A 19,740-nucleotide genomic window follows, 5' to 3' on the forward strand; every position below is an offset into this window, starting at 1 on the left:
TATGATTCAGGAGCAGGGAGGTGTCTGTATAAATTATTCAGGAGCAGGGAGGTGTCTGTATAAATGATTCAGGAGCAGGGATGTGTCAGTATAAATGATTCAGGAGCAGGGAGGTGTCTGTATTAATGATTCAGGATCAGGGAGGTGTCTGTATAAATGATTCAGGAGCAGGGAGGTGTCTGTATAAATGATTCAGGAGCAGGGATGTGTCAGTATAAATGATTCAGGAGCAGGGATGTGTCTGTATAAATGATTCAGGTGCAGGGAGGTGTCTGTATGAATGATTCAGGAGCAGGGAGGTGTCAGTATAAATGATTCAGGTGCAGGGAGGTGTCTGTATAAATGATTCAGGAGCAGGGAGGTGTCAGTATAAATGATTCAGGAGCAGAGAGGTTTCTGTATAAATGATTCAGGAGCAGGGAGGTGTCTGTATAAATGATGTGTTACACATCCTTCCCAGAGGATGGCGAGACAACCAAACAAAGTAAATATCCTCTGAAACAAAGGGCTGCACTGACAGCTAAGCCCTGGGCTATCTCTCTGTGTGTGTGTGTGTGTGTGTGTGTGTGTGTGTGTGTGTGTGTGTGTGTGTGTGTGTGTGTGTGTGTGTGTGTGTGTGTGTTTCCATCGCTTCATGAAACTTACTTTAAAGGTTTTGCCTCAGGCCTAGTGTGTATGTCTCTGAATGTCACTATGTTGCTGTGTCTCATCTCTCTTTCCCTCTCTGTGTTTTTCCATCAGGGTGTCTGCGAGACCTGAGGCTGAACGGGAGGCCCATGCCCATGGCAAAGCAGCCCTCCGTGGGGTCCAAGGGCCTCCAGGTGGTCACATCCCAGGGGGTCTCCCCAGGTTGCCCCTCAGACGCCTGCAGGAAACACCAGTGCTATCCCCCCTTCATATGTGTGGACCTCTGGAGGAAACATGAGTGCAGGTACATAAATGATTGCAGGAAATCTTGTCAGGAAAAACTCTGGGCCCTAGGCTATAAGCTATAATGGCGTTGTAATGGAGCTGAAGGGAATAGCGGCTGTTTTTTGGGCCCCTGACCAATTCTGCTATTTTGTGTCTTTTTTTGCTCTGATCTTATCTGTTTTGAAACATAATGTTTCCACCATCGTTTCCTATGACTGAAAAAAGCTTCTGGACATCAGCTGTCAATAACCTCGATTTGGACAAGGACTTCTACTTCAATGAGTTGGAGGAGAAAGACATATTGATTATCCTGAACCAGGCTGAAATCCCTGACACTCAAATAAGAAAGAGACGGTCGATTTGCAGGACAACTGACAAGACTGAAATCCGCTTGACCTAATTTCTACCAGCATATCACCTGTGCCACTAGAGGCAAAAGAAACTCTAGATCACCTTTACTCCACACACAGAGACGCATATAAAACTCTCCCTCACCATCCATTTGGCAAATCTGACCATTGCTCTATCCTCCTGATTCCTGCTTACAAGTAAAGACTTAAAACAGGAAATACCAGTGACGCGCTCAACATGGAAGTGGTCCGATGACCAGACTGGAATATGTTCCGGGATTCATAGGATTCATCCGATGGCATTGAAGAGTTTACCACATCAGTCACCGGCTTCATTAATAAGGAAGATCGAATCCTACTACACCGGCTCTGATGCTCGTCAAATGTGGCAGGGCTTGCAAATTATCATGGATTATAACAGGAAACCCAACCGTGACTTGTCCAGTGACGCTGGCCTACCAGAAGAGCTAAATAGCTCCTATGCTTGCTTTGAGGCTAGCAACACTGAACCATGCATGAGAGCACCAGTTGTTCTGGACAACTGTTTGATCAAGCTCTCTGTAGCCGATGTGAATAAGACACAGGTTAACATAACATTCACAATGCCGCAGGGCCAGACAGATTACTGGGATGCCTACTCAGAGCAGGCGCTGACCAGCTCGCAAGTGTCTTCACTGACATTTTCAACCGCTCCCTGACCCAGTCTGTAATACCTACATGTTTCAAGCAGACCCCTATAGTCCCTGCACCTGTCTAAATGACTATCGTCCCATAGCACTCACGTCTGTAGCCATGAAATGCTTTGAAATGCTGATCAGTGGTCATGGCTCATATCAACAGCATCATCCAAGATACCCTGGACACACTCCAATTCGCATACTGCCCCAAGAGATCCACAGGTGACGCAAAACTCTATTACATGCCACGGTGCCCTTCCCCATGTGGACAAAAGGAAGACCTACGTGAGAATGCTGTTCATTTATTAGAGCTCACCGTTCAAAACCATAGTCCCCTCCAAGCTCAACACTAAACTAAGGACCCTGGGATGAAACAGAGGACCCTCTCTCTGGATTGTTTCAGAACTTCCTGAGGGGCCACCCCCGGTGGTGAGGATAGGTAACAGCACATCCACCACGCTGACGCTCAACATGGGGGAATATCAGGGGTGCGTGCTTAGTCCCCTCCTGTACTCCCTTTTCACCCATGAATGCGTGGCCATGTACCACTCCAACACCATTATTAAGTTTGCTGACGACCAAACGGTGGTAGGCCTGATGACCGATGACTATGAGACAGCCTACAAGGAAGAGGTCAGAGAACTGGAAGTGTGGTGCCAGGACAACAACCTCTCCCACAACGTCGGCAAGACAAAGGAGCTGATCATGGATTACAGGAAATGGAGGGCTGAGCACAGCCCCATCCACATTGACGGGGCTGTAGTGGAGCAGGTCAAGCTTCAAGTTCCTCTGTGTCCACATCAGTAAGGAATTATCATGGTCCAAACACACCAACACAGTCATGAAGAGGGCACAACAACGCACATTACTCCCCATGAGGCTGCACCATTGAGAGCATCTTGACTGGCTGCACCACCGCTTTGTATGGCAACTGCTTGGCATCCGACCATAATGTGTACAGCCCAGTACATCACTGGGGTCGAGCTCCCTGCCATCCAGGACTTCTATACCAGGCAGTGTCAGAGGAAGTCCCTAGAAATTGTCAAAGCCGCCCAAGTCTGACTGTTCTCTCTGCTACAGCATGGCAAGAGGTACCGATGCACAGAGTCTGGAACCGACATGACCCTGAACAGCTTCTACCTCAAGGCATAATACTGCTAAATAGTTGGTCCGGGTAGCTATTAACTATCTGCATTGACCCATTTCGCACTAACTAATTTGACTTATCACATACGCTTCTGTTGCTGTTAATTATCTATCCTGTTGCCTAGTCACTTTCTCCCTACCTATATGTACATACACTACATGACTAAAAGTATGTGGACACCTCTTCGATGAACCTCTCAATCCAAAATCATGGGCATTAATATGGCCTTGGTCCCCCTTTTGCTGCTATAACAGCCTTCACTCTTCTGGAAAGGTTTTCCACTAGATGTTGGAACATTGCTGCAAAGACTTCATTCAGTCACGAGCATTACTGAGGTCAGGCACTGATGTTGGGCGATTAGGCCTGGCTCGCAGTCGGCATTCTAATTCATCCCAAAGGTGTTTGATGGGGTTGAGGTCAGGGCTCTGTGCAGGCCAGTCAAGTTCTTCTTTGCCGATCTCGACAAACAATTTTTGTATGGACCTTGCTTTGTGCACGGGAGCATTGTCATGCTGAAACAGCAAAGGGGCCTTCCCCAAACTGTTGCCACAAAGTTGGAAGCACAGCATTGTCTAGAATGTCATTGTATGCTGTAGTGTTAAGATTTCCCTTCACCAGAACTAAAGGGCCTAGCCTAAACCATGAAAAACACCCCCAGACCATTATTCCTCCTCCACCAAACTTTACAGTTGGCACTATGCATTCGGGCAGGTAGCGCTCTCCTGGCATTCGCCAAACCCAGATTTGTCCGTTGGACTGCCAGATGGTGAAGCATGAGTCATCACTCCAGATAACGTATTTCCACTGCTCCTAAGTACAATGCAGCAAGCTTTACACCACTCCAGCCGACGCTTGACATTGCGCATGGTGATCTCAGGCTTGTGTACGGCTGCTCGGCCATGGAAACTAATTTCATGAAGCTCCCAATGAATAGCTGACGTTGCTTCCAGAGGCAGTTTGGAACTCGTAGTGAGTGTTGTAATTGAAGACAGACTATTTTTATGCACTACACACTTCAGCCCTAGGCGGTCACGTTCTGTGTGCTTGTGTGGCCTACCACTTCGTGGCTGAGCCATTGTTGATCCTAGATGTTTCCTCTTCAAAATAACAGTAGACAGGGGTAGCTCTAGCAGAGAAGAAATTTGACAAACTGACTTGTTGGAAAGTTGGCATCCGATGACGGTGCCACGTTGAAAGTCACTGAGCTCTTCAGTAAGGACATTCTACTGCCAATGTTGATGAATGGAGATTGCGTGGCTGTGTGCTCGATTTTATACACCTGTCAGCATGGGGTGCGGCTGAAATAGCCAAATCCACTAATTTGAAAGGGTGTCCATGTAAGGGTGTCAATATACTATATAGCCAAGTTATCATTACTCTGTGTATTTAATCTCTGCATTGTTGGGAAGGGCCCTTAAGTAAGCAATTCACTGTTAGTCTACACCTGTTGATTCAGAATTATATGACAAATACAATTTCCAAAGCTTTCGCAGCATTAAGATCATCGTCATAACCTTCTAACGATGTATCTTTGGTAGCCAAGGTGTTTCCCAAAGCCTTCGTTCAAGACCATATAGCCAAAGCGCATCGTTAACATCACTTTATTCACTGAGAATCTTGGCTAACAGAGAATCAAGATGTCTGACTGATAATCTGCCTGTCTGTGGTTGCCTATAAACTCAGAACGAAGCTAACAAAAAATAAAATGTTTCCAATGTATTTGCAATTGTTACAAACAAGTGAAGGACAAAAAATGTCAGATTTTTTTTGCCTCAATGTGTTTCATGATGTGTGACAACAAGTGCGCAATGATGTGCCCAATCTATGATTTCGTACATAATTATTGGGTACGAGTAATAAGCTGCCTCAATAGCCTATTTACAGCCGTAGGTGGTAATATATCGTCATCAGTTTTGTGGAATAATTCTAATGTTAAGGTAGGATTTGGATGGAGAATGCTTATTCAAGAACAGGGCTGCTTTTCTTTAGATCCTATCAGTATCGACACATGGTCTAACAACGCACTTAGCGAACACCCCCCCCGCAATGACTCATCTCTTTTGAGAATCCTTGCCGTGTGCCAACAATGAGTAAATAAAGCTAACCGTGGTGACAGGGAGTGTCTAGGCTGCAGCGTCTTTAAACTCCCCTGGACTCCAGTGTTTCCTGTCATCCCTAGCTGGGATCAGAGCATGTGAAACATCTCTGAGGCCTTTCATCACCATGGGATGTCCACTCGGGGTACTTAGTAGCCAGTTGCCACATCATCTCCTGACGTCCTCAGACATAGTTGAACGTCGAATACTGACTTGTATCACGGGTGACCTGGCTGAGAGTTTCACAGTGCCAGGACGGCTATTCCTATCCCTTATAACTACAAGTTATTTCCCTACAGATCAGGTGAATGAATCACACTCTCCACAACCTCTTCCTTATTTGCTTCCCCACACAGGTGCCCCCCTGGTCACATGACGAAGGAGAATGACTCGAGCAAAGTGTGTGTCTACACGCTGTGCGTCAGCAGGCCCTGTCGCCACGGCACCTGTGTGGCCCACTCGCCTGCCAAGTACTCGTGTCACTGCTCCGAAGGCTACCGTGGGCGCCACTGTGAGGTCTCTCTGACGCTCTACCACAACAACGACAACAACACTCTGAGCCTCAGCTCTGCGTTTGCCATCAGTATCTGTGTCCTGGCCTTCCTAGGTAACTATATTGACTACGTTGTCTACTACCTGTGGTGAAAATGCCATCTTTCACCTTTACTCTCTGATTTGGTTTGATCTGGTTTTGGTTGTGGGTGGGTGTTCACAAATCTTCCCTGAGTGTACAAGCCATTAGAAACAACATTTCCATGACATGATCCCTTATTGATGGTAACTGGTAAATTCACTTAAATCAGTGTAGATGAAGGGGAGGAGACAGTTTCAAGAAGGATTTTTAATCTTGAGACAATTGAGACATGGATTGTGTATGTGTGCCATTCAGAGGGTGAATGAATACAAAATATTGAAGTGCCCTTGAATAGGGTATGGTAGTAGGTGCCAGGTGCACTGGTTTGAGTGTGTCAAGAACTGCAACACTGCTGGGTTTTTCACGCCCAACAGTTTCCTGTGTGTATCAAGAATGACCCACTACCCAAAGGACATCCAGCCAACATGACACAACTGTGGCAAGCATTGGAGTCAACATGGGGCAGCATCCCTGTGGGTTTTTTTAGGGAGAGTTTGAAATTGCGATCATTTGCTCCGGACAACGGCATTTCATGGCTAATGACGTGTTGATATGCTAACTTGGGGGCCGACTTCCAACCATGTTTTTATTTTTGAGGGGTTGGGGGGCCCCAAAGCTTGTGCCCCCCCCCCCCTCGTCTTGAGTGAGCTGCGGGGTTGTGTGCTATGCCAGAGATTTTAACCCAATAATGGTTGAATTGAAGACGTTTAAGCTGCCTATCAATCATTATTTTTGCAACCAGTGGACAGCTAGAGAAAAATGCGCTCTCACAACAGCTATATAGTGCGGATCCAGCCTATGTAATAAACGTTTGAGGCAGTTCCTCCCTTCTAAACTCGATTGTATTGTACTCCATACTGTCAAAAGGGAGTTTGATTTAAGGCCACTAGTGGTGTTTTTATTGCTCAATCTAATTCATGCTGATTAAAAAATATGTATCCGCCTAACCTCATGCACCATAGACTTAAACACCTGAAAATGATCAACATTTTAAAGTGTTACCAACAAAAAAGTAAACAATAGGCCAATAACAAATGTAGCATATAACAGACATTTTTTTTTAGATGCAAACAGTACTTTTCGTTAATGCTCAAAGCATGCCATTCCACGAGAGCAACATTTATTTTTCAACTCAAAGCAATTAGCCCAATCAGTCCTCCATGACAACAAAATCATAATCAGTAATAAGTCCTTCGTTTTGTGGTTATTCTCAGGTAAAACAATTTGGCTAATCTATATTCCCATATTTCCATTTATTTTTCTTGAAGATCAAGAGGTATTAAATTAATTGTAATGACTGGAAATCTGACAGACTGGTTTTTAATGTAAAGATAGAGCCTAATCATATTATTATATGTAGTAGAAAGCAATGGGTTAGAAGAAGCCTACATAACCAACCCATAAAGTAAAATGCAACATTCATTTATGGGTAATTCAAAAGTGATGTTACTGATTACAATTTTGGACAGGTAACTAGTAACTACAATGATTATATTTAGAAAGTAACCTACCCAACCTAGCTGGATACGCAGATTTTTAGTTCTGAAAACTGGAAGCTTCAATTTGTGAGGTGTGTCTACCAGGGGAGGCTGGTGAGAGAGCTATAGGAGGACAGGCTCATTGTAATGGCTGGAGTGGAGTAAATGGAACAGTATCAAACACATCCATCATATGGAAACCACATGTTTGACTCCATTCCATTTATTCCATTCCAGCCATTACAATGAGCCCATCCTCCTATAGCTCTTATCTCCAGCCTCCTCTGGTGTCTACCTGGTAATAGGTTCTTGCAGTACCCAAAACCATCTGTGATTTTATTTGGCCATGGGGAAAGAGCTACTGCGTAAATACTGCAATGTGGATTTGATGGAATTGAGCCCCAAGTGTTCTTGGTATGGATCTCAGGAGCTGTGAGTGGCCTCAGTCAGTGGGGATGCATGGGTCCTGGCTAGAAACATAGATTTTGATAACTCTATGAGCCACAATGAAACACCCAAAGCTTTCGCTGAGTTACAGTTCAAAAAGTTTGCGGACCCCTCAGTCATGGCCGCCTGTAGTTTGTCTTTCTTGATGTCCGTGATGTGAAATCAGACTATTATTTGTCATCCTCCTTTCCTTTCCTTTTTTTATCTCGTCTGTTTGTCATTCCAGTCCTGTTATGTCTGTTTATGTCTGATTTGATCTCCCTCTGTATTTCTTTGTCATTTACTTTCTCCTACCGTTTTCATCTAACCTAAATGTGTCCATGTTTGCTGCTGACACATAGTAAGGTGTGTTGGTGTGTCCAGTGCAGCAGGCCATCTCTCCATAGAGCTACTTGTATACTGTTTATGAGTCTCTCTGTCAAAAACAGGGTTATAAATTGGTCTGACAATTCAACACACAGTCTCTGCTACCTATATACTGCTACCTATATAACTGATTCAACAGCACAATACCTCCCCGGGGCATGTGGCTGGTGTATTGCAACAGCCACATGAGGTACAGATCAAATGCTATACTTCAATATTTGATATGATAATTACAAAGATAACAAACGGAGGCCTTGGCATCACTCACGGACATTCATGTGTTGAATATGTAAATGAAACTGCATGTTGCAGTCATCTAATGTACCTAGTAGTTACTCTAGTTCCTGGAATTTATCACCTGCACTCAAACTTTTGACCTTTTGAATTAGGCGAATTCCTGAATATATCAAAATGGAAATGGGAGGTCACATGAACTTTTCTTGAAACATCTCTGTGATGGGAAATACAGTTCAGTAGCGAGCAACACCTTCTGTCTCGAGCATGACTCAGGCTACAGTTCTTAGACTGGGCTGTCTGTAACCGGATACTGAGGTTAGAGGTCCTTTGATAACTGTTCAGGTTTTAAGTTGTTCTCCTACTTTAAGTCCTAACTGAGGGAGCGAGTCAGCATCAGACAAGGCTTGTTGGAGATGACAGGGTTGTCTGTGTGTGTGTGCGCGCAAGTGACAAACAAACGCCTGGACAAAAAGTCACAGACAACACACATCCCCCACAACACACTGAGTCGGGCTGATGGCCTGCTGCTTAATTCAACTGGAACTCTCCGTCTTTTCTCCTCTGCCTCAAACTCCAATAAAAGTTTAAGTGATCATCCATAATTCAGATTTACATAAACCCTCACAGACTGGCTGATTGCCAAGTTCAACATGTGCCACTGACAGAACCAGAGACAGGCAAAATTTGCCATCTAAGTATGCTTCATTAGGCCTGTTGAATGGGTTTCAAATTCAGCACTGAAAAGCTTTATTGTCCATTACATTGACATTTTTACTGTGTGTCGTTGGATTTGATATTCAATGAAGAGGACATTTCCTTTCCATATAGAATGGAGGTAAATAGTTGTTGAAGTGACTGTATTTTTGAACATACTTTTCTTAATAAAACCTCACAGCATTTCCCTTCTCTCATCTGTCTTTGTCTTGTCCTTTGTTTCTCCTTTTATATTTTCCCTCCATGTTATATGTTGTGTAATAACCTTTACTTTCAGACATGCATCAACAATGTCATCATACACTTTTGCATATAAAAAACGCCTTCCTAATATTGAGTTGTACCCCCTTTTGCCCTCAGAACAGCCTTAATTTGGCAGGGCATGGACTCTACAAGGTGTCGAAAGTGTTCCACAGGGATGCTGGTCCATGTTGACTACAATGCTACCCACAGTTGTGTCAAGTTGGCTGGATGTCCTTTTGGTGGTGGACCATTCTTGATACACACAGGAAACTATTGAACGTGAAAAACCCAGCAGCATTGCAGTTCTTGACACAAACCAGTGCACCTGGCAGCTACTACCATACCCCGTTCAAAGGCAGTTAAATCTTTTGTCTGTAGCCATTAAATATTTTGAAATTCTCACGTCTGTAGCCATGAAATGCTTTGAAAGGCTTGTCATGGCTCACATCAACACCATTATCCCAGAAAATCTAGACTCACTCCAATTTGCATACGGCACCAACAGAGCCACAGATGATGCAATCTCTATTGCACTCCACACTGCCCTTTCCCACCTGGACAAAAGGAACACTTATGTGAGAATGCTGTTCATTGACTACAACTCAGCGTTCAACACCATAGTGCCCTCAAAGCTCATCAATAAACTAAGGACCCTGGAACTAAACACCTCCCTCTGCAACTAGATCCTGGACTTGCTGATGGGCTGCCCCCAGGTGGTAAGGGTAGGTAACAACACACCCGCCACACTGATCCCCAACACGGGGGCCCCTCAGGGGTGCGTGCTCAGTCCCCTCCTGTGCTCCCTGTTCACTCATGACTGCACAGCCAGGCACAACTCCAACACCATCATTAAGTTTGCTGATGACACAACAGTGGTAGGCCTGATCACCAACAACGATGATACAGCCTATAGGGAGCAGGTCAGACACCTGACCATGTGGTGCCAGGACAACAACCTCTCCCTCAATGTGAGCAAGACAAAGGAGATGATTGTGGACTACAGGAAAAAGAGGACCGAGCACGCCCCCATTCTCATCGACGGGGCTGCAGTGGAGCAGGTTGAGAGTTTCTTGGCGTCCACATCACCAACAAACTAATACACAATGACACATTGACTCTGTACCGGTACCCCCCCACTATTGTTTTTTACTGCTGCTCTTTAATTATTTGTCGTTCTATCTCTTACTTCTTTTGGGGGTATTTTCTTAAAACTGCATTGTTGGTTAAGGGCTTGTAAGTAAGCATTTCACTGTTGTATTTGGCACATGTGACAAATTTCAAAACAAATCAAATCAAATGTATTTATATAGCCCTTCGTACATCAGCTGATATCTCAAAGTGCTGTACAGAAACCCAGCCTAAAACCCCAAACAACAAGCAATGCAGGTGTAGAAGCACGGTGGCTTGGAAAAACTCCCTAGAAAGGCCAAAACCTAGGAAGAAACCTAGAGAGGAACCGGGCTATGTGGGGTGGCCAGTCCTCTTCTGGCTGTGCCGGGTGGAGATTGTAACAGAACATGGCCAAGATGTTCAAATGTTCATAAATGACCAGCATGGTCAAATAATAATAATCACAGGCAGAACAGTTGAAACTGGAGCAGCAGCACAGCCAGGTGGGCTGGGGACAGCAAGGAGTCATCATGTCAGGTAGTCCTGAGGCATGGTCCTAGTGCTCAGGTCCTCCGAGAGAGAGAAAGAAAGAGAGAAAGAGAGAATTAGAGAGAGCATACTTAAATTCACACAGGACACCGGATAAGTACTCCAGATATAACAAACTGACCCTAGCCCCCCGACACATAAACTACTGCAGTCTAAATACTGGAGGCTGAGACAGGAGGGATCAGGAGACAGGAAGAGCTTGTAACAGGGCCAAACAGGAAGAATATAACCCCACCCACTTTGCCAAAGCACAGCCCCCACACCACTAGAGGGATATCTTCAACCACCAACTTACCATCCTGAGACAAGGCCGAGTATAGCCCACAAAGTTCTCCGCCACGGCACAACCCAAGGGGGGGCGCCAACCCAGACAGGAAGATCACATCAGTGACTCAACCCACTCAAGTGACGCACCCCTCCTAGGGACGGTATGAAAGAGCCCTAGTAAGCCAGTGACTCAGCCCCTCAGATTTGAATGGCACACATACCAAATCCATGTCTCAAGGCTTAAAAATCCTTCTTAAACATTTAACCTAACATCCCAAGAACCCCATGTTGTTGGCAAACCTCAAAGCAGCATCATGGAGGATGGATAGGAGCTGTGTGTCTGTGTGTGTCTGCATGTTTAGAGATATAACAACACCAGCACTGCCACTGTCAGCTGTGTGTCTGTGTGTGTCTGAATGTTTACAGATATAACAACACCAGCACTGTCAGCTGTGTGTCTGTGTGTGTCTGAATGTTTAGAGATATAACAACACCAGCACTGCCACTGTCAGCTGTGTGTCTGAATGTTTAGAGATATAACAACACCAGCACTGCCACTGTCAGCTGTGTGTCTGTGTGTGTCTGAATGTTTACAGATATAACAACACCAGCACTGTCAGCTGTGTGTCTGTGTGTGTCTGAATGTTTAGAGATATAACAACACCAGCACTGCCACTGTCAGCTGTGTGTCTGTGTGTGTCTGAATGTTTAGAGATATAACAACACCAGCACTGCCACTGTCAGCTGTGTGTCTGAATGTTTAGAGATATAACAACACCAGCACTGCCACTGTCAGCTGTGTGTCTGTGTGTGTCTGAATGTTTACAGATATAACAACACCAGCACTGTCAGCTGTGTGTCTGTGTGTGTCTGAATGTTTAGAGATATAACAACACCAGCACTGCCACTGTCAGCTGTGTGTCTGTGTGTGTCTGAATGTTTAGAGATATAACAACACCAGCACTGCCACTGTCAGCTGTGTGTCTGAATGTTTAGAGATATAACAACACCAGCACTGCCACTGTCAGCTGTGTGTCTGAATGTTTACAGATATAACAACACCAGCACTGCCACTGTCAGCTGTGTGTCTGTGTGTGTCTGAATGTTTAGAGATATAACAACACCAGCACTGCCACTGTCAGCTGTGTGTCTGTGTGTGTCTGAATGTTTAGAAATATAACAACACCAGCACTGCCACTGTCAGCTGTGTGTCTGTGTGTGTCTGAATGTTTAGAGATATAACAACACCAGCACTGCCACTGTCAGCTGTGTGTCTGTGTGTGTCTGAATGTTTAGAAATATAACAACACCAGCACTGCCACTGTCAGCTGTGTGTCTGTGTGTGTCTGAATGTTTAGAGATATAACAACACCAGCACTGCCACTGTCAGCTGTGTGTCTGTGTGTGTCTGAATGTTTAGAGATATAACAACACCAGCACTGCCACTGTCAGCTGTGTGTCTGTGTGTGTCTGCATGCGCACGCGTGTGTTTGTGTGGACACTTGTCTGTCATGTGTGTTTTTCCTTGTCTGTATCTGTGAATCTGCAAGCGTGTGTGTGTGTCACAGGATGGTGCTGAGGGGAGGAGGGGTCATAATAATGTCGGGAATAGAGTGAATGGTATCAAACACGTGTACTATTCCATGTATTCCGTTACAGCCATTACTATGAGCCGTCCTCCCCAATTAAGGTGCCACTGGCCGCCTGTGGTGTGTGTGTGTTCGTCCTTCTGTGTGCGTGTGTGTGTGTGTGTGTGTGTGTGTGTGAGTGCGTGCGTGCGTGTGTGTCCGTCTGACTCTGTGTGTGTGATAAAACACCACTGCTGGGCGTGTTGACTGATTGGCCCGTAGAGGTGTGTTTGATGTGAGGTTCAGGTGATTGGAGGTGTGTGTGGATAAAAAAGAAAATGGTAAGCACTGTGGAGGTGGTAATATTGTGGCTGAGGGGGGAGTTCTGAGTACTGCTGGGATCCCAGCTCATCTGGATTCCATCGTGTTTCTCTGGGTCTGTACGGCACAGTGGAGGGCATGCAGCAAGGTTAGCTGATCAATAGAACCTGACAATAAACCTACCTCCAGCACACACTGAGTAGGCATAGCTGGAGGTCTACCTTTTCCACTTGTTGCAGTCGATGTTAGCTGGTTACAGATCTGTTTGTGCTCTCTTTCCAACTCCTATGGTCCTGTGGCCATTGTCATGCTACAATTACCATAGAAGTTGGCAAGAGAGCACAAACCGATCTGGAACCAGGCTAAATCAAAGTTAGGAAGAGTCAGATAACGTTCTGGTGCCTCATGATGGACCATGATGATAGAAATATAATCATATAGAATATAAATATTTAACGACTTTTGGGTGGGTGCCTTGAGTAGAGACAAATAATTCTAAGTCAAATTCCAGCCACAGACAGTGAGTCATTTTCAAACCACAATCATATGAAATGTATTTTTGCTGATTTTGAAAACCTTTTCAGTTGAGTGACCTTGATGAGTGTCACATGTGTTCAGTAAACCATTACTTAAGTCCAATGTAACTGCTGCAATGCACCCCTCAATTATTAAATGGATGAGCCGATGCTTCCAACCAAAAGGCGATAGAAAACGTACAAGTTCTGATGCATCACCTTTAGAGTGAGAGATAAAAGCCGTGCAGAGTCGAAAGAGACACGGAGAATGAAGGACAGAAACACAAAGAGACTAACAAGAATGAGCGAAAGATGGAGAGAATGAGACAGATAAAGAAAGGAGAAAGGAGGCGAGAGGGAGATGGCAGGCAGTAGAAGAAATATTGGTAGAGATGAATGGATTTTAAAGGTCAGCGCAGCATACTGTATAATTCAACACATAGATGTGATTGATGTCAGTGCTCTAGCAGCGTTCACACAATGCTATTACAACATTCCTACAACACTCCCTCGATATTCCTGGGAGCTCTGGCCACAGTGGCTTTGGCTTGGACATGCAGAGAGTGTTGGTTTTTTGAAGAGAAGTGTAAGGGGTGTCGTCTTTGATATAGGATAGAAAATACAGGAGAACGTGGTGTCTCAGTCTCTGTTGCTTTTTGTCTTCTAGCTCCGGGTCCTCATTAGTCTTGATAAGGACAGACTAACTGGATTATTGCATAGAACAATGTGGTGGTAATTTACTCTGCCTATCCACAAGGATCATACGTGTTTACTGTTTTTTTTTTACAAAACAAGACCGGTTTAGTGCTATTGGGTATCCAATTGACTGTATGGGTGTATGTATGGTGGCCATTTTGGTGTCAGAAATATTTTCTAGAGCCTGGGGCTGGTCTAGTGGGTTGTGCTGCTGCCTGGCACATGCAGCACATATAACATACATGTTGGTGTGATATTGAATCCCACTGCCCCCAGTCTGTCCATCTATCTATGTATCTCTCTCCACCTTGCTCGAGGCCTATAAGTGGACTACAACGGATCTGTTTACACAGGCAGCCCAAATCTCTTCCCACTAATTGGTATTTTGACTAATCAGATTGACTAATAGCGCTGCATGTGTCAACGCAGCCAATTTGGTGCACAAAATGTGGCTATCTGGTTCTCTCCCCTCCAATCCAAGCCTCACTATCCATTTCATGTAATATCATTGCACACTCTGTCTAGGACACTGCAATTTTTTATGTACATTTCTAACTGATAGAACATTGGGTGAAACCTTCTACCCCTCTCCCCCGGTCCGCTGCCCACCTCCCAACGTGTTCTCTGTCCCCGCCCAGTGCTGATGCTGGGCCTGTCCCTCTACTCCTGCTGGAGGAGACACAAGGGCCTGAAGGAGGGCATCTACCACGTATCCGCACACCACGGAGAATGGGAGGACATCCGAGAGAACGTGCTCAACTATGACGAGGAGGGTGGTGGGGAGCAGGACCAGGTACAGATACAGACTCTGAATCCCAGTATGTCCTTCAACACAACTACCATTATCTCTCCATAACCTATGAGTCATAAGACCACTACAATACAGAATACAGTGGAATACAACTTGATCGATTCCCTTAGGGCAATTAGGATCACAACTCACAGACACAGGAAAAACCATACAAACCATAGATAAACAAACGGTATATAAACCAAGCAAGGCGTGGGAAGATTCACAGAGTCACAGTTCACATAGTGAGTGTTCGTCTGGCAGCTCTACCAAACCTGGTGGACTGGTGTTGGTAGAGGCTTGGAATTGAACACCAAAAGAACCATCCGAGCAGAATCATTTGGAAAATAATGTCAGAAACCAATACTCCTTAATAATGCCTGTATTTGCTTTAATAGCACGTTTTCCCCCACTGCAATTAGACAATTAATTACAAGGCCAATCAATGGGGCTGTTGCTGCCAACATTGCCACTTAGGCCTCATGTTTTTTTCTTAGGTAGAATAAAAAAATCCTCTCCAGTCAAAAGCACAGCAGACTGGCATTTTTCATAGTCAAATATGATTATAAATTCAGGTCCTGCTGTTGAGTGTTTTCTTTTTCTATTAATCTCTTCGTTTTTATAAGCAGCTCATCTCTAATCAACTCTCTCTAATCTTCTTCATCTCTCTTTCCCTCTCTCTCTCTGTCTTTGTCTCTCCCTCTCTGTCTCTTTCCCTCTCTCTCTCTGTCTTTGTCTCTCCCTCTCTGTCTCTTTCCCTATCTCACTCTCCAGAATGCCTTCAACATGGTGGAGTTACAGAGGTCTCTGCGGCCCAGTCCAGCCCAGTCACTTTGGTACAGCTACCCACAATGCATCATACCCTCATCCTACCCTCAGACGACCAAGCCCCCAGACACGAAGAATGGGACCAAACCAAAAGGACCAAACGGACCCAAAAACGGCAGCACAGCAATCGCCCTGCGCCTGGCCCACCCTCCGTCCGGGTCAGCCACCCTCACCTCCCCCATTGCAATGCGGCGTTCCCACAAGTCCCTGTCCTTCTCCAGTCAGGACCTGGCCCGCTACCTGTGTGAGGTCATCAGGGACACAGACCACTCCACGGGGGACAACCCCGGCTACATGACCTCACTGCGTCCCCTGTCCAATAAGGCGCAGCGTGGCAGGCTGGCCGTGCGCTCGCTCAGCTCTCTCAGTGATGAAGGTCAGGGGTCGGAGGTTAGGGTTCATGGGGGTCAAGAGAGCCTGAAAGGTCAGAGATCCCAGAGCCCACGGCTGGACAGGCTCAAAGCCCTGCGAGCTGTTGCCAGTGAACTCAGAGTGGACGGTGCTGTGGACTCTGCTGCCGCCAAGAGCACAGAGGGACAGAAGGACAAAGTGAAGGACAGAGAGTGCAGGGCGCAGCCCAACTGTGAGAAGAGCGGATGAGACTGGAGTCAGAATACAGAAGATTGGAATTCACACTTGGATACTGAGTTCAAGGATATTGGGGAGAGGATGTTCAAAGGCGGCATCTCAAAAATTGGAAGTTGTGAAATGTTTATATCGATTAATCCAATGATGGTGTTGGGGGGAAAAACCAAAGGAGAAGAAATATTTAAGAAATGTACATTTCTGATTTGTAACCCCTTTGAAAAGTATTCTACTGGTGGATTGTGGGAAAGATGTGACGCTTTAACTTGATATTATATATTTTACAACCAATCTGGAAAAGTATAACCTTTTTCTTGGCAATGCCCTGTATATACTCCATATGGACAGCACCTTTTGACCCTTTGGTAACACCAAAATTGCATTCATTTTGAACAGAAAGCCTCACAAAAACATATGTAAAATAAGGCAAAAGTATTTGTTGATCATTATCGTAATATAAATTCTGTGGGAAAAAAAAGATTTGTTGGTTTTGATTTAATTCTAATAAATATCTTTGATAATATTTTAGTCATGAAATTGTTTCCTTAAAGAAATCAAAAAAGATTTGTGAATTTATGTTAGTGATAATATAAGCCAAAAACTATCTTTGAAGTTCTGTTTTGATCAAATATTTTTTTTTCACCATCCCATTTTCTTTATCAAAAGCTATGCTGGGTAAATGCATGCCTGTATTCCTCAGCAAGTTAAGTACCTCAATACCGACTCTTTATGCTCCACCTCTTATTTACTGATTCATAACGCTGTCTAAATATTATATGCTATTAAAACACACTTGTCTAGACTGGAAAGTGTTTGGGTTGAGAACCAGGACCAGTATGTCCCAATATCTTGACTGACTACCTCAATCCCCTGCTTATTGTCTCTCAAACTGTTCAACCATGAACACGGGCTGTTGACCCGGGTTGGAAATTCAGCTGAAAAAGATGCTAGCATTGCTATAAAAGGAAGCTTAGAATCCAACACAACATGGATAAGGTAAGAACCCAGAAAACACAACCACCACACAACGTCACCTTCAATGTTGTGGGACTTAATGTGCCATCACCCCGAGGGTTTGAAAAGGAATCCAATGTCCAACATGTGACTCTAGCAGCTAGCAACAAGCTACAGTATATTAAAATATGATGATGATTATGGTAATAGGGTGGCAGGTAGCCTAGTGGTTAGAGCGTTGTGCCAGTTACCGAAAGGTTGCTCGATCGAATCCCCGAGCTGACAAAGTAAAATCTGTCGTTCTGCCCCTGAACAAGGCAGTTAACCCACTGTTCCTAGGCCGTCATTGTAAATAAGAATTTGTTCTTAAGTGGCTTGCCTAGATATTTAAAAAAAATTATCATGATGAGTTCATTCCTGCTCCATAATTAATCATTCATGTCCTGTACCCAAACCTTGTTGACCCTTTGGAATCCTCTGAGATGCACTTAAACAGTAAGTAACTCCCGGCGGACTGACCTCTTTAATCCTCAATTGCCCTGCAGGACTTGAGTTAAAGGCGGTGGCAGTGGGGCTCATCGTAGGGGAAGGAAGTAGTGCTGCTTTCATAGAAATATAATTACTAAAATGGACCAAAGCCCCTCAGACCACAGCAATTTGACTGCATCCTCAGGAGTAACTCTAATTCTGTTACTTTTGTGCTGCTCTTGATAAGTGTACCAACCTGCTTAAAACAACAGGTTGTTTAGGGATGCATGAGCTTTAGAGGAGGCCTTTCATCTGCCGTCTAGACAGGGAACAAGTGCTTAGCCATGTCAGTGATGTCACACGTAATGAATGGCCTTGCTTTGAAGCACGCATAGACCCATAAGCCTTGGAGCCAGACAAATTATAAAAGCAGAATTCAGACGGAAATAGCGCCTTCAAGTTCAAACATCCCCAAGACTTATGTAGCTACAACATAAGCCTTGCTACTGTAACACATTGTAACCTCTATTTCTTTACCAAGCAGCATCTCTGTCTTGAGCTCAGTCTTGAATATGCCTCTTACTATACCCCCATCTAGTGGTAACTTCTTAGAATGACATTTCCTCATAATTTGTTCTTCAACACATGCAGTTCTCCAATTGACCACTACACGGCAGTGCTAGTCCATAAACTAGACAGCCGGATCAGGAGCGAGCCTGTAAAAGTAACAGAATGTCTCCCCAAATGTTGAAGTTATGTATGTACAGAAAGACATGTCTAGACAAAAGTATATGTAAATGGTATAAGTAAATGGTTTCATTCCAAAGGTTTACGTCAACATAAATCCGTGGCGTTCCCGACTGTAGGCCTCTAGATGCAAGCCAGGATATCTCTTAAAACAGTTTAACTGATCCATCAGAAAGGAGCAATATCTTGGTCGCTCAGGTGATGTGCTGCAGCAAGACTATCAAGATGATGAGACTTCAGTAAAAAAATTGACAGGGAGAAAAGAGAAACGTGTGAGAGGGGAAGTGGGTAGTGAGGAAGTGGAGGAGGGGAGAGGAGGGCTGCTGCTTGATGTGACAGCTGGAGATTGTGGGAATGAGGGGTGACCTAGCCAGAGCCCCAGCCAGTCAGTCAATAGACACTCCCACAGACTGTGTGCCCCCTACTCACTCCTGTGTCATCACACTGTGTGTGTGTGTGTGTGTGTGTGTGTGTGTGTGTGTGTGTGTGTGTGTGTGTGTGTGTGTGTGTGTGTGTGTGTGTGTGTGTGTGTGTGTGTGTGTGTGTGTGTGTGCTTGCATGTTTGTGTGTGCAAATGTTTACATATATCCCCGGGCTATGGATCCAGGGATGTGACATTACGAAGGCCCCCTGTGTCAGTCGTGCAAAAACGTGGGATGTGTGTCAGCTCTACTGACAAATGCACTCATCCTCCTGCCTGCTAACGCTGGCTGCAAATGCGGGACATGTCTTCTGACAGAGCGACACAGCGACAAGGCCTACACGACAACACAGTGACAGTCAGACAAAACACAAGCAGTCAGGTTTGATATGAGGGGCTCACAGACAAGACACAAGGGTTGGTGGACATGCTGGGAGGGTGAGTGAAAGCCACTCTGATGTCAACACATCTGGAGACACAGTGCTGTACACTGGCCCAGCTGCACTTGACTGACATCCCTTTGTTCTCACAGGAGAAGAATCAAGAAGTTTTCATAAGAATTTAGGGTGTTTGCTTTGTATGGAAGAGGACCGATGAAGGTAATCCACAGACTGTAGATC

General features: G+C 44.9%; 1 protein-coding gene across 1 annotated transcript in view; it reads left to right on the top strand.

Moving 5' to 3' along the window:
• Positions 1-17,053, top strand: part of LOC110532307 (neural-cadherin-like) — a 118,959-nt gene extending 101,906 nt beyond the window's left edge. Inside the window, exons 30-33 of the mRNA XM_090231101.1 lie at positions 742-931; positions 5,539-5,789; positions 14,966-15,120; positions 15,892-17,053. Of these exons, the coding sequence (XP_090087227.1) occupies positions 742-931; positions 5,539-5,789; positions 14,966-15,120; positions 15,892-16,545 (1,250 nt within the window). The 3' untranslated portion in view covers positions 16,546-17,053. The remainder of the gene's footprint in view (positions 1-741; positions 932-5,538; positions 5,790-14,965; positions 15,121-15,891) is intronic.
• Positions 17,054-19,740: the final 2,687 nt, after the last annotated feature.

Source organism: Oncorhynchus mykiss, chromosome 1 (assembly GCF_057628025.1).
Source record: "Oncorhynchus mykiss isolate SJ-2025 chromosome 1, ASM5762802v1, whole genome shotgun sequence".
Classification (NCBI taxonomy): domain Eukaryota; kingdom Metazoa; phylum Chordata; class Actinopteri; order Salmoniformes; family Salmonidae; genus Oncorhynchus; species Oncorhynchus mykiss.